The sequence below is a fragment of the Electrona antarctica genome (genome assembly GCF_951216825.1).
Source record: "Electrona antarctica genome assembly, chromosome: 14".
NCBI classification, from domain to species: domain Eukaryota; kingdom Metazoa; phylum Chordata; class Actinopteri; order Myctophiformes; family Myctophidae; genus Electrona; species Electrona antarctica.
Genome location: NC_136795.1, coordinates 9,751,433 through 9,766,432, shown reverse-complemented (window position 1 = coordinate 9,766,432; position 15,000 = coordinate 9,751,433). Strand labels below are relative to the sequence as shown.

The following is a 15,000-nucleotide window of genomic DNA, read 5'->3' as shown; positions in this document are numbered from 1 at the left end:
GCGCCTATATAGGCTATAATAAACCTAAACGCCCTCAATTAGACAAATTGTTTAACAATTTGTTCCTGTTTGAATAATGTTCCTGATTATCATCGTGATAACTAATGGCGTTTTATAAGCCTATATCTTCTTCATTCATAAACGGACATGATTCTTTCCGTGCTGTGCATTGCTCTTTATATGATAAGATATAGCCTGTACCGCATATTCTCCTTAAAGTGGGAGTGTGGGACCTAAATAGAATGAATGAATAACAGAATGTGCGAACCAAAATAAATTGAAATGTGTTGCATTTTACGCATTTAAGTCCGCATGGTCAGGATTTGTCTTTTCAAGTCAATAAGGGGCCTATAGCTCTTTCAGCCTCATGGGCATATAGCCCATACCGAAACAACCCCATCCCACGTCAAGCACGAAGCATCTCGCTTCTCACACGCATCGCCAGCAGTCTCACCTGGGTTTGTGTCAGGCCCATCTTGGCCGCCAGGTCCGCCCTCTCGGGCAGGGCCAGGTACTGGGTCTGCTGGAAGCGCTGGTTGAGCGCCTGGAGCTGCAGACTGGAGTAGATGGTCCGCGGCTTCCGGATCTTCTTCCCCTTCCCGTTCAAGCGAACCTCCCCGTTCTCGATGACCGTCGTGGGCTTGTCGTGTTCTTGAGGGGAGGAGGGGGGGGAATCAAAAGACAATTAAGAAATTATATATTTGTATATATTATTTATTTTGAAAATGGTTTGTACGTTTAGATAATCATTGTGTAATAAACGCAGTCAGTGCGTTGATTTCACGAGACCATTTTAACCATGAACTCCGGAGTGACTCCTGAATGAGGGTTTTAATATAATGCATTCTAACCTCATATAGGCCTAATAAGACCGTCGTCCAAACACACAGACAGAGGTCATAACATAAGGAGGAGCCCCAATTGGCTTTCTCTCCTATATGGAATAATATATGTAACTAAGAAGAGCTAACAACTGTGTTGTTAGCCGTCCATCGTGTGGGTTTTCTTTCTATTATGACAACGGCTCATCATCGCCCGCTGGAACAGCTGTGAACGGGCCTCGTCGGCTCGGCCCCACAAGACGTTCAGATAACACGAAACCTCAGTGTGTGTCACCAAACCACGCAGTTACACATGCACGGAACACCGCTATAGTGAAAATGGCTCCGTGAGAGTGGTGGTGAAAGCATACTGGGTCGTCGTAAATCAAAATGACACAGGCCCTTTTGCTGTTTGTGCGGCCTGCCGGCTGGTGCGCATAAAGAAATCAGATCGGGCGGGCCCGCTTGAAAAGTGAAAACTATAGCAATATAGCCTAAAGACAGAAAGACATAAAGTTGATAATAGAACGCTATACGTATAGCATATACGTTTGTCCCTGTGTGTGATTCTCTTTATTGTATTTGTGGCCTAGCTATTATTAGGCTATTATTATAGAGTATTATAGGTCTAGTATAGTAATTATTAGGCTATTATTATTATTATTATCATTATTTCTTCCGGTTTTCTAATTGCAACAATTACGCACAACATGTGGGTAATTTGTAGGCCCCCACCCCACCCCCCCAAGAGAGGCCTTCAATGTTTATACTATGTGGGGAGATTGAAATGCTTTTTCAGTCTCAGACACGGTAGCATAATTATGTGAAGGCTGCAGGAACACACACCTCAATCTGCACTAATGCGTCCAACTTGAAAATGGTCTTTATATCGCGAGACATTTGATATTCCACTTAGGAAGGAAGAGGAATCAGGTTACAAGAATATCTGATTAATAAGTCTCAAATTGTATTTTGTGTAGCCTATTCATTTTGTATATTTATTTTTTTATTTTGCTTGGTTTATTTTCGCATGACATGTATTTTATAGGTTGCACTTCACCAGAGATAATTATTGTATTTGACACAGTGTTTAAAATGCATATATTATTTATAAACAACTGGACTTGTTTACCTACTTAAAAGCCTATAGCAAAACGGTATCTGTCTGAGATGCTATTTAAAACAAATTATACAATTAATTAAATGAACACTTTAAAAATGAATGCTATATGTCCAAATAAATAAATATATTTAAGAGATATCTAAATGTTTTTTTTTTCATCTTAAATACCGAAATCACTTTGGTAAAAAAATAAACAAACAGACAAACAAATAATAATATTGATTTGGTATTAGTAAAAGTGCTAGACCAGAGCTGATATGAAGTATGTGCTATATCCATTAGGCCTTTAACGCCTTTTACATGCGGCACATATTGGCTGGAAACGCATTTATGCTTTAAGTTTACACACTTTACACCGAATCACAATTGTTTGAATTTTATTTTACAATAACCTACCGCCAATAAATATAGGCTACATCTTCCATGCAAATTCTATTTACGCAGATCTACAGATCAATAAATCTGGTCTTCTTCAGTTTGATCGTGGCTGTGATTGTTGAATGTTTGGCACCTTGCCCTCATGCATTATTTATTATGTAACATGCGAAGTACAATTAGGCTAACATTGTGTTGGACATGTGTGGGAACCCATGAGTGCATTTACCAGCAAACCTGCATATTAAGGCTAATATTGCCTTCACGACATTTAATTATATTGATTTATTCCGATCAGTTGAAATGTTTCACGAGAGAGGATCGTGTGTCAGTTGTCAAGGATGAGTATGGTTATTTTTCGATCAGACATGTCTATTCCTATACACAGTGGTGAACTTGAGGCTTCATCTCTTTGCATGCATTATATTCCTGCCTGTCCCATTACAATTTCACGGTCCACAGATCATTCAAGTCATGCTATATAGCCTATACGTTAACAGGGCAGGAACATGTGGCAATTAAACAGAACGTCTCCATTTTAATATCTCTAAAATAACTTCCATGTCCCTTCTTTTTATATAGAAAATATAGGCTAGTATAGGCTAATAATAGGCTAATAATAATATGTAGAAAAGGAATACGATATGCACATCCCCACAGTTGGCGCTGGACCCCAAAAATGATCAAATGGAATGTCCGCACACGATATATGTCTGCTCCCCCATATCGTGTGCGGACATTCCATTTCCCATGATCATTCGCACCGTCCCGACACAGATCCACTGTCAACGTACCCGTGTCTTCCAGCCTGCTGTGCCCGTGCAGCGCGCTGCCGTGCCCACCGGCACCGTGCTGGCTATAGGGCAGATACGCGCCGGGGTGGTGCGCGGCGGCATGCACCGGGCTGTGGTGGTACGGGTACCCCAGCGGGCGACCGTACGAGGGCGGCCCGCCGGAGGACGAGAAGGGGCTGTCGTGCTGCGAGGCTCCCACCGCGTGCAATCCGTGCACCACCGGGTAGTGGTTGTGGGACAAGCCGGGGGAAGGCTGCTGGTGGCCGGGGTGGTGTCCCGGATAGCCGTGTCCGCCGAACTCCAGAAACGCCGACTTGGAAGGGTCGGCGGCGGCGGCGACCAGACTATCCGACATTGAACTCATAGTCATCATTGGGTGTGGGGTCCATAAAGGCGACGCCGGCGCGGGGTCGTCAGCAATAAAACCACCGAGCCGATCGCCTTATTTGCATGGTTATCCAGAAACGTTATACGCTCCGTACGAAAAGAACACAAACACGAAGATATTCCCCCCGAATCCTCCTGCCGGTAATCTCCTTCCAGACAGTCCAAAAATACAAGCCCAGTTGTCTGTTGTTATCTTGTCGATTCTGCAGCGAACGAAGGGGGAACTTCAACTTGGCACAAACGAGACGGGTGTGCGTATTCCTGCCTTCGGTCTGTCTGTGCGTGTGTGCGTGTGGAAAAGAACAGCGCGCTCACCTTCACTTGGCACACATGCAGCTATAACGGCCCGCTCATTGGTTGCAGCGGTTTACATGTCACCAAGACCAAGGCCTGCAGGCCAAAACCACATTCCAACATCCATCACGATGGATCAATTCCTATATTTTATGTAAAAAAATAAATTCATAAATCAATAGGCCTAAATAAAACAAATAAAAAAACATAAATGTTCTGGCCAGGACATTCGAACTGAATTATCAGGTGGTTTCAATTGTATCGACAAAGATACAAAATATACCTATATCCAGTATTTAGCTTATATGCCTACAATTCACCAATGGAAAAATAGCTAAATACCTCCAATGTTTGACTTTTTGAGTTTTGACATGAATCGTGATCAGTGAGTTCCGCCCATGGGGTTTTAAAGACTTGATGAGATTTATTGAATCCGAATAGCTCATCTAAACGATTATATACAACGGGTCACTGACAACCATGGAGTAATAGGTTGCGCCTCTGCTCTGCCTGGTGTATAAACTTAGCAACAGATCTGTCCAAATCATCATCGTATTGAGGGTGAAATAGCCTATAGCCCGAATACTTGTATATGTAGTCAATCTCGGATCAAACAGAGCAGATAGCAGGTATTTACATCATTAGTCATGCCCAGTTAGTTTTGAAGCCTCAAGCCTGATTTAACTTGGTTGCGCATCGGCTCTTGACTTGCACCGAAAATCATTTGCATTGCATGCATTGTGACTGAGCTTGTAGCTCGGATAAATTATATAAATGTATAGGCTGCTACTAATTGCAAAACAATTATGTATAATGTACACACACACACACACACACACACACACACACACACACACACACACACACACACACACACACACACACACACACACACACACACACACACACGCACACACATTTGCATGTGGTCTAAAACCATGCAAGAAACCCCTCTGCCCCACTGAAGGAACTCAAAACTTGTGATTTTGGCAAACCGTGCGTCCGACACTATAATTTCAAGCGTCATTCATTATGTCCCTCGTCGCTGGGAATTCCCAAACTTGGGAACAAAATGTAAAAAAAAAAAAAAAAAAAGAAAAGAAAGAAAGGGAGAGAGAAAAAATGACAATAATAATCTTTAACTATAAGACTCACATAACGACTATATATCAAATATAAGATAATGAATCATGTGTGCTTTATTGATTAGACCCTAAACAGTTGGTCCTTTATTGTTTGTAAAGGACACACACATTGCTTCCAGCGACTATAATTACAGAGTTCGTTAGATCTGCGCCCCAAACGGTCTGTCAGCGCGTGGACAAGAGGTCTGTGATGAACTTGGACGCGTGGGCCGGAGCGAGACCAAATCCAATGTATTAATTCATGTGGTTTCGTATTATATAGGCCTAATGTTGCTTTGTGCCATTTTCCATGCTAACTCTGATGTGACTGGCAAACAGATATAAGTCCGGAAATTATATAGTTTAATTCATTTTTCTTCTTCTGATGGTGCTATGCTATAATTCTAATAAACAATCACAGCGTAGGTATAGCCATATACATAATTACAACATTACAACAAAATGACCAAATTCAGACATGGTTTTGGTTTCCACTGAATTGAATCACAACTTGGTTGTTATAGGCCTATAGTGGAAAATTATATCGGATAGCCTGTTAGGCTGTTACACAAAAGTTTTAAACGCGTCAGTTTAAGGGGAAGAAGGGGGACAGTGAGGACAATGGCAGCATTTCATATTCTCCCCGAGGCCCACGCAGGTCCACCTTGAAGTGAGTCTAATCTCTGGCTTGACATCTCTTTGAACGCACGCCTGTCACTTGCTCACTTATGCACAGAGCGCCTCGGCGCCAACACCGTCTTGGTAGCTGCAAGAATGTCGAGCAAAATGTGGGAATTCAATTCTCCTTCCAGGCTTGATTCTATTGGCCTGTGTTAGCTATATTTCTCAATGTAGGCACTCTACGGCTATTAGACAGCCCGCAATTGTCTGGATTAGTGGTTAATTTATGACGGTGGTATTATAGGTCTATGCTGATTGTTGATTGGAACTTTATTAACAGTTTGCACTGCATAAAAAAAGCACATGAGGAAAGTAGCTTATAGTTCATTGAACTGTTCAATATAAGGTATATAGGGCCCTATAATTTAAAACCCATAGCAAGCCTATATGTGGCTTGTTTCCATTGGGGTCCTTCATATTCAATTCATCAGAACATTTAATGACACTTAAATTCTGAGATTATTAGACATTCTTTGTGGCATCATCATTATTATAAATTAAACATATGCAGCACGCATCACACAACCATCTTTCAGTTATTAGCCTAATTGGTCTTTGTTTAATGCGTCAAAGCGCATGCCTTTCCCCTAAGGATTGAAATGACAATATTGACCATTTATTTCATTTTCATTGATAAAATCCATCTTGCCAGAGAAAAGGCCACAAGAAGGAGGAGAGAGAGAGAGAGAGAGAGAGAGAGAGAGAGAGAGAGAGAGAGAGAGAGAGATGTTTTGGCACGTTTCTGTCCAGAGTACATGGTTTGTGCCGTGTCTCCTGCCTGGAGGATCCGTGTTATTATGTCGACAGGGTTGAAGTGTCGAGAATTATTACACATCCTTTAATCTTTAATCTCGGGCCAACATTCTTCACGCCCTCCCTTTCTCACCTCCCTTACCGGCGGGCACGCCCTCTCCGTTGCATGAGTCGTATTATTTAGCGGCACGATATTGCCAAGTCGTCAGTTCTTAACCTCACAGTCTGAAAAGGTCAACTGTTCAACATAGACATGGTTCAAAGTCAAACTTCAGTTGGTTCACATGAAGACGGACGCACAAACGCACCAATGCTGACTTAATTATTACCTTTGTGTGTCAAAACTCCCCTTCCTATAACTTAATTTCTTTCTTTCTTGCTTTCTTTCTTTCTTTCTTTCTTTCTTTCTTTCTTTCTTTCTTTCTTTCTTTCTTTCTTTCTTTCTTTCTTTCTTCACCAACTGCATCCATCATTAATCTGTATAATGACATGACATCATAATTGATTTCACTTTCCAATGTAGTTTTGATTCTTTTCTTTCTTTCTTTTTTTTGCATAATTCAACTTTTGCATCTTCAACATAAAAATATTGAAGAAGAAAATATCTCAATCGAAAATCACCATGTGGGCGCGGGCTGGCTGCTGCGGGCTGCAACCTCGTCTCACCCAAACACACTGAAATAACACGGATTGGCAATTCCATATACATACACTAGAAAACCCCCAGTGTGCGTACAGATTACACTGAAATCCTCCCCATAGACCGCAACGGAGGGGCGTCGTCTCAAGCAAACTTGAGCCACGAGAGCCTGCACCGAGCGAGCTAAAGCGAGAAGTTCGATTGAGCCGACTCAGCCCCGTCCGAGTTGCAAACCAAGAGCACAGAATCGTAAATAATACCAGCCCGATCTTACCCAAACACAGTGAAATAGCACGGATTGGCAATTCCGTACATATACTACTAGTGAAAGCCACGCGTCCGTCACGGTCAGAACAGTAGTAGTGTAATATGCACAGATTTTGGGGTTTTCTAGTCGTGTATGTACATACAGTATTGCCAATCCATGTTATTTCACCGTCTTTGGGTGAGATCGGGCTGGGGCGTGAGAAGAGAAGTCAATTTGTCAACACACAAAAGAGGGCATGAGTTGGTTTCTGTGAGCAATGGATGGACCTCATATAGAGCCCACAGCCAGGCATGCACGCTGTGGGAAGACATGTAGGTCTCCTTACACCTTCAGGGATAAAGGTTGGACTCTGAGGGTTTGAGTGGGATGGAGATAGGAAATGTATATGTGAGCAGACATCTGTGGGTTTTCTTTGAGTCGAGAAGAACCACAAGGACAACTGAGCTCATTTTCACGGATCACCAGTGGACTGTGGTACACTGGTTAATATCGTCTCTGGGCCATGGATCACCAGTGGACTGTGGTACACTGGTTAATATCGTCTCTGGGCCATGGATCACCAGTGGACTGTGGTACACTGGTTAATATCGTCTCTGGGCCATGGCTCAGTGGTCCAGGCACCTTGGCTGGTAATCCAGTCTGGCAGTGTGCCGCGGGTTCGACTCCTGATCCCGACGGCCTTTACTGCATGTCTTCCCCCCATCTCTCTCCCCATTTCCTGTCAGCCTACTGTCTGTCCCTCCATAAAAAAATATAAAATAAAGGCGAAAGCCACAAAAAAAAACATTTTTTTAAAGATCGTCCGTAACCGGAAGGCTCGCCCCAGTGTTTTCTCTGCGGACGACCGTGGTTCTTGTATTCTTGTATTTGTTTTACTGAGGTTAGGAGGAATAAGGTTAGGATTAGCCATATAGTTTTACTGATGTTTCGTTTAGGAATAAGAGTAGGCACAGATTTACTGAAGTTATGTTTAGGAATAAGGGTAGGTTTAGGCATAGTTTTACTGAGATTACGTTTAGGAATAAGGTTAGGTTTTTGCATAGTTTTACTGAGGTTACATTTGGGGCCGCCCTATAGTGTAGTGGTTAGAACCTTAATGCGGAAGGTTGTGGCTTCGAACCCTGCCTGGGGACGACGTCAGCATGAAGGGCATGCAGTCGCAACAGGTTCCTAACGCCAACTCAAATGGGTTCCGATCTGAGCCAAGTCTCCTGAGGAGGCACGTCTGAAGCCTGTCCTGGACGGGGTGTCCTGGATCGGAATGTAAAAACAAATCCATTACTGAGGTTACGTTTAGGAATAAAGTTAGGGTTAGGCATAGTTTAACTGAGGTTACGTTTAGGAATAAGGTTAGGGGTAGGCATAGTTTAACTGACGTTACGTTTAGGAATAAGGTTAAGGGTAGGCATAGTTTAACTGAGGTTACGTTTAGGAATAAGGTTAGGGGTAGGCATAGTTTAACTGACGTTACGTTTAGGAATAAGGTTAGGGGTAGGCATAGTTTAACTGACGTTACGTTTAGGAATAAAGTTAGGGTTAGGCATAGTTTAACTGAGGTTACGTTTAGGAATAAAGTTAGGGTTAGGCATAGTCTTACTGAGGTTACATTTAGGAATAAGGTTAGGGGTAGGCATAGTTTTACTGAGATTTTGTTTAGGAATAAGGTTAGGGGTAGGCATAGTTTTACTGAGGTTACATTTAGGAATAAGGTTAGGTTTGGGCATAGTTTTACTGAGATTATGTTTAGGAATACAGGTCTGGTGGCGACCGTTGCGAGGTCGCCGGATTTGACCCGGGGCGACCGTGTTTTGGGGCGAGGTGAGCGCTCTTGTATTAGCACAGTTTATTATTAGCAGTTTTTCTTTTGAAAATATATAATTTTTGTCAAGTGACACTTGTCGAAAGGGGTTGAGAGTGATAAAGTATATAGATAGATAGTCTTCAAGAACGTAAGAGGAGGATAGAACACAAGATCAGGTCAGAAATATAAAGCCTGGCCTGGGCCGTGGCTCAGCGGTCCAGGCACCTTGGCCGGTAGACCAAGTCTGGCAGTGTGCCGCGAGCTCGACTCCCGATCCCGACGGCCTTTACTGCATGTCAATCCACCATCTCTCTCCGCCATTTCCTGTCAGCCTAAATAAAGACGAAAGCCGAATTTGTACTTCATGGTTGCACATCGTGTCAATAGCAGATCTACAAGCTTACAATGTATCGCAGCATTTTGTGAGCTTGTATCCAGGCTATTTGCAAGATTTCAGTGCGCAAATCAGGCATAAGTAAATCAGAATAAGGGAGGCTGAGGAAAATGAACAAGGACAGAGTACCACTCTACAGCCCAGGGAGAGAAGAGACAAGAGTCAAATTCACCCATCACCATCATCCCAGAATCCATCGCTGAGCACTGTGTTTGGTTAACCCAGACTGCCACTGACAAAATACACAGACAGTAGATACTATAGGACTGGGTACTAAACAGTAAAATCCTCTCTCACACTCTGAGAGTGGAAAATCTACTGTACTAACATCAAGTTTCGCACAAACTCTGTGTTGGGCTCATGCCAGAGAGATGAGGTGGCGAGGCTAGGCAAGGTGAGAGGAGGAGAGGCAAGGTGAGGAAAGGGGAGCAGTGGAGAGGAGAAGAATAAGGCAGACGCTGCTCCCTGTGACTCTCTCTCTCTCTCTCTCTCTCTCCACCCGTCGCTAAGACTGTAATTATGGCGTGCCATTATGGAGGGGCAGAACAAAGCCCAGCCCCGCAGCCCGCAGCACTCCCAGAACAAGGGGATGTGCCCCGGCTCCACCACTGTTGCCTCTATTCACACCGGAGTTAATAACAATACTCCTCAGCGCGTTGCAGACAGCGCGGCGTCAGTCCTCCCACGTGTGGCTCTCCACCTTGTATGATTGTGTGTGTGTGTGTGTGTGCGTGTGTGTGCGTGTGTGTGTGTGTGTGTGTTTGAGAGACAGAGTGGGAGACAGAGAGAAAAAGATAGAGAGAAGGGGAGAAGAAGAGGGAGACAGTGTGTCTTCATCTCTCTCTCTCTCACACACACACACACACACACACACACACACACACACACACACACACACACACACACACACACACACACACACACACACACACACACACACACACACACACACACACACACACACACACACACACACACACACACACACACACACACAGAGAAAGGGGTGGAAAGAGTATCCACAAATATCACTTGAGGTTTTCAAGCAAACATGTGACACAGTTTGGCGTTGCTATGGTGACAACCACACTTATCATATGTATACAGTTACTCCTACACCACACCTGCACCCATATCAGCGTATACTGTACAGCACTCTAATATGAAACAAACACATGGTAAACTACAGGAACGCCTATAGCATATTTGTTGTGGCTTAGTGGGTATAAAGGCTGTCTGCCAGTGTCCGGCCTGCTCCGTAGGTTTGAAGTGTCCCTGAGCAAGGCACGTAATAGCCCAGCTCTCCCACATGGGAAACCAAACGTTTACTGCACATAAATGGTATATAAATGCACATTTATATAGCGCCTTTATCCAAGGCGCTTTTACACACTCACACACACATTCATACACAGATGTCGGAGGAAAACATGCAAGGCACCAACCTGCACATCGGGAGCAATTAGGGGTTCAGAGTCTTGCTCAAGGACACTTCGACACTAACTCTGGGGGAGCCCGGGTTCGAATTGGGAACCTTGCGGTTGCCATCCGGTCACTCTACCCCTGAGCCACTGCCGCCCATCTAAAGAGGGGCTCATCTAAAGAGGAATCCCCGGACGAGAACCGAATTTGTCTGGATTTGAACCATAGTTTTGCCAGGTTCAATTCTCAAGGCACAACTTGTTACTTTTTACGTTATTTGCTGTCATTGTTTTTTTAAGTAGTATAGAAAACTTTGAGTTGAGTTTAATTGGTGAGTTATTGGTCGATGTGGTAGTTGTTTGGTGAATTGGTTGGTTTGGTTGGAGTGAAAGAGAGACTGAATTGTCTTGGAGTCCTGGTAGTCTCTCTGTAGATGAAGCCTCAAGTAATAGTAAGATAAGATATGCGAGTAAGATAGAAGAGAGAGAGAGGGGGGAGACAGAGGGAGAGAGACAGACAGACAGAAAGGGTCAGAGGTAGAAGAGAGGACATAGCCGGGGTGAACGTGAATTGGCTGACGCACAAAAATGGTCATTCCTGTCTGTATTTATAAAACTTGAAATTGACAGCTGGATGATTCTATGGTTCAAGGTATAGGTTTTGCATCGCAGCTGGAGTTGGTGGTAATTGTTTTTGGTGCAGCGTTGTGCAGTATCTCCATGGGTACAATGACAGGACAATAGTATAGGCGTGGCATGATGAAGTACTGGGCCCCCTCCTCCTGAACTTCAGTCAGAAACTCCATTTCACATTTTTGGTATTTATACCTGTCCCTCCAAATTCCAATCAATAGCGACTTGCGACAGGTTAGAGTGTCTTGCTCTGGTGCAGGACTGACTGTCTGTAACTCTGACCCCACCATGGCACGCAAAGTGATGCGTACCGAAAGACTAGCCTGGCTAATAAGCCAGACCGAATGTGATGTTAATCTTGGTTATTAGCCAGGCTACCGAAAGACAGGATGAAAGCAGATAAGAGTTTTACTGATAACCGTTATAGAAATATTGAATAGTGAAGAAAAAGAAAACTCATGTCCAGTTAAGTATTAATTAACAGCCTGATGTTTCATGTCCACAGTGAGTGTTGCTGTGATGTTTTACACAGCATCATAGGGTCTACTGCTAGGTTTTATTATGGGGAGTTAGAATGCATTGGTTTTATCAACTGCTTTCTCATTTAATCACTTAAAACTTGTGAGATTGTCGAAATGATTGTTAGGGCAAACAAACCCTGCCCAAAATAGTGAAGCCAAGGTGAAGGGGGTTAACGTGCCTCTATTTTTCAAGCTTGTCCCCCATTATTTATCGAGACTTGGCCAGTTATGTAAGAAGTGAATACGAAAAACTCTGTACTGCACGTAGTTTGAGAAATGGCGGAGTGCTCCTTTAAGAATACTGTAGGTCTTTTGAGTCTTTCTTTCTCTAAATCTTGACAAAGATCAACATATTTTACTGGAACACTCAGTATTCACCAAAGAAAAAAAAGAAAAAAGATAATAATAATAAAATTCCTCCTTCATTTCCTGTACTGTAGGTTTATTTGACTTCTTAAAAAACAGACACATTAATTCCACTAACCTAGTTCATGATGGTGCCATAAAGAAGGGAAAAAAAGAAGAAAAAGAAAAGAAAAGAAAACAGTTGATATTTCAGTATCAATCTTCCAGAACTTTTCTCCTTTGATTGTTGGCAACAAAGTTATTGAACATAACCGTTCAATGACCTTCCCAATGACCACCGCCTGAACTTAAAAATGCAGACTACCCCCCCCCCCCCCCCCCCCCAAAAAAAAAGAAAAGAACAAATGAAAATAAAAGAGAAGAAAGGAAGGAGGGGAGAAAGAAAAACTAGAGTAGTTTGACCAGCTGTGTTCTTAGATCTTACCCTCACCCTCTGCTTGAACTATAAGAGTATTTATCATCTCATTTAGGCTAGCCTACTAGTAGTGGAGAAAATGTCTTGGGGGGGGGGGGGGGTGGATATCTTAACCTATTTAGGCCTGACGTCGACATTTTTAAAATGTCTTCTAAATTCTGACAGTTTTCTGAAAGATGTTTCTGTATCAGTGGTGCTCAATATTTCATGTCAAGAACCCCAAAAATTATATGTAATCGGCCACCGACCCCCATCTGAAAATATTTGCGTTAAATACGTTGGCTCTGAAAGAATATATATTCAAAGATTTGTGCCATATTTTCACGATTTTTCAAAAATAGCAGACCTACAAGCTCGTAGCGCGCCACTCGGTGGCGCGCTATGAGCTTGAAGATCTGCTATTTTTCAATAGCTAAATTATAAACATAATGTTTAAAACACCAAAAGGGGTTCCCACCCAAAATGGGTTAATTGTCCTCGCTCACACAGCTGACAGAAGCGGCCAGATGCTGTGCTTCCAGAGCCTCAGTGGGAATGCTGCATGGAGGGGCAGTCAGTCATAATGGGATCTCTAATGGACCAGGGAACTTTTCCCACCGAACGAATCGTTTTGTTGAGGAACTCAATTCTGGAACGAGGAAAAACGCGCTGTCTCAAAATAAAAGCGGCGTTTCAGTCCATGGAATGACTGAAGGGAGTAGAAAAACGGAATGCCCGCCTTTGATCCCTATATCAGTGGGGTATATCAAAGTGCGGTCCGGGGACCCCCAGGGGTAGAGGGAGTTCCAGGGGGGACCCAGCTAAATGATAATTTGGAACCAAATGGACCCTTATGGGTCTGTAACTCAGAGAGTGTACAAATGGAAACAAATGGACCCTAACGGGTCCATTTGGTTCCATTTGTACACTCTCAGAGTTAAATTAGCATTGATTTTACAATATAAATTGGGGGTCCCAGAGATATAAATGCTATTAAATGGGGGTCCGTAGACTAATGCATGTCAAACTGGGGGTCACTGCTAGAGCCGTAAAAATCTTCTCTCACGGCATGTCTTTTCAAATGGGGGTTCACGGGGCTAATTAGTGTCAATTTGGGGGTCCTTGACATGGAAAAGTTTGGGAACCACTGCCCTATATCAAGCTGCAGACCATAGCACTGGTGGCCTTTTTTTTTAGTGCCATAGAGATTTCAGAAAACATTTATATGAATTATTTTAAGCCTGGAACCAACTCATCCAAGCCATCCAGGCTCCTGGTGAATCACAACACATTTGATTCAGTGTCAAAAAATATTTGAAAGACGCAATAAAAAGGGTATTTATTAAAAGTATAGTAATATAATTAAATATTCAAATATATTTTGACACAGAATCAAATGTTTTATGATTTACAAGGAGCCTGGCCCTGGATGGCTTGGTTCCCAGCTTAAAATCATTTATATAAATATTTTCTAAAATCTCTATGGGAAAATGAATGGGTTTTCTATCTGTGGCAACATAAAATGGCACCGCTAACTTCTATGCCCTATTCGGTGGCTAACATTTGGTAACGAGAAACCATCCAGTGTTTCTTTTAGATATTGACACATACAATTAAAAGATTGGTATTAGAAGTAAATATAAATAAAGCTGATTCTGATGTAATCATATTTCTCCTAATTTAGGCACAGATTCCTAGCACCGTTGACTCATTATAAAATTAAAGTGAAATATTTTCAAAAATATATAAAACATATTAGACATAATTAAGTTAGCCAATACTGGCACTGTGCACAATAAATCTGGTGCTGATACTGTACATTTGTTGTTATTCAATTGCATAACTGTAGTCCCAGTTCCCTTGAGGGGACTGTTACAAATGGTTTGTAACAATGAGGAAGCCCACACACACACACAAGGAACGTTTTACGTGATTTTACTATAACATATAGGTTACTGAGATTGCAAACAAACTCAATAGTAAGAATGATAGTCAGTAGAATCAGTGGTGCCTGCAGGTGTATGCATGAGGGTAACATGTGTTGTATTGTGTTTGTGTGCAAATCATAGTATAACCAATATCAAAAAGGTTGGAGGAGTGCTCCCAGTGAGCTGCATGGTGAGCGTGTGAGACTGGCCCTGCAGCCTCTTACAGTTGGGTGCCACCGATATTGTCCCTTATCATTTGACCCATTTAGGCCTGACCTCAAA

The 15,000-nt window shown here is 42.7% G+C and overlaps 1 protein-coding gene across 2 annotated transcripts in view; it reads right to left on the bottom strand.

Annotated features, from left to right (window-relative positions):
- The window catches only part of LOC306937591 (homeobox protein Dlx4a-like), a 16,998-nt gene extending 13,227 nt beyond the window's left edge, over nt 1-3,771 (bottom strand). The window contains exons 1-2 of one of the 2 annotated variants that reach the window (XM_079521429.1): nt 3,084-3,771; nt 455-651 (exon numbers count right to left, since the gene is read on the bottom strand). In XM_079521429.1, coding sequence (XP_079377555.1) covers nt 455-651; nt 3,084-3,486 — 600 coding nt within the window. In that variant the 5' untranslated portion in view covers nt 3,487-3,771. The remainder of the gene's footprint in view (nt 1-454; nt 652-3,083) is intronic. The other variant, XM_079521430.1, reaches the window with a different exon arrangement.
- Between the last annotated feature and the right edge of the window lie 11,229 nt (nt 3,772-15,000).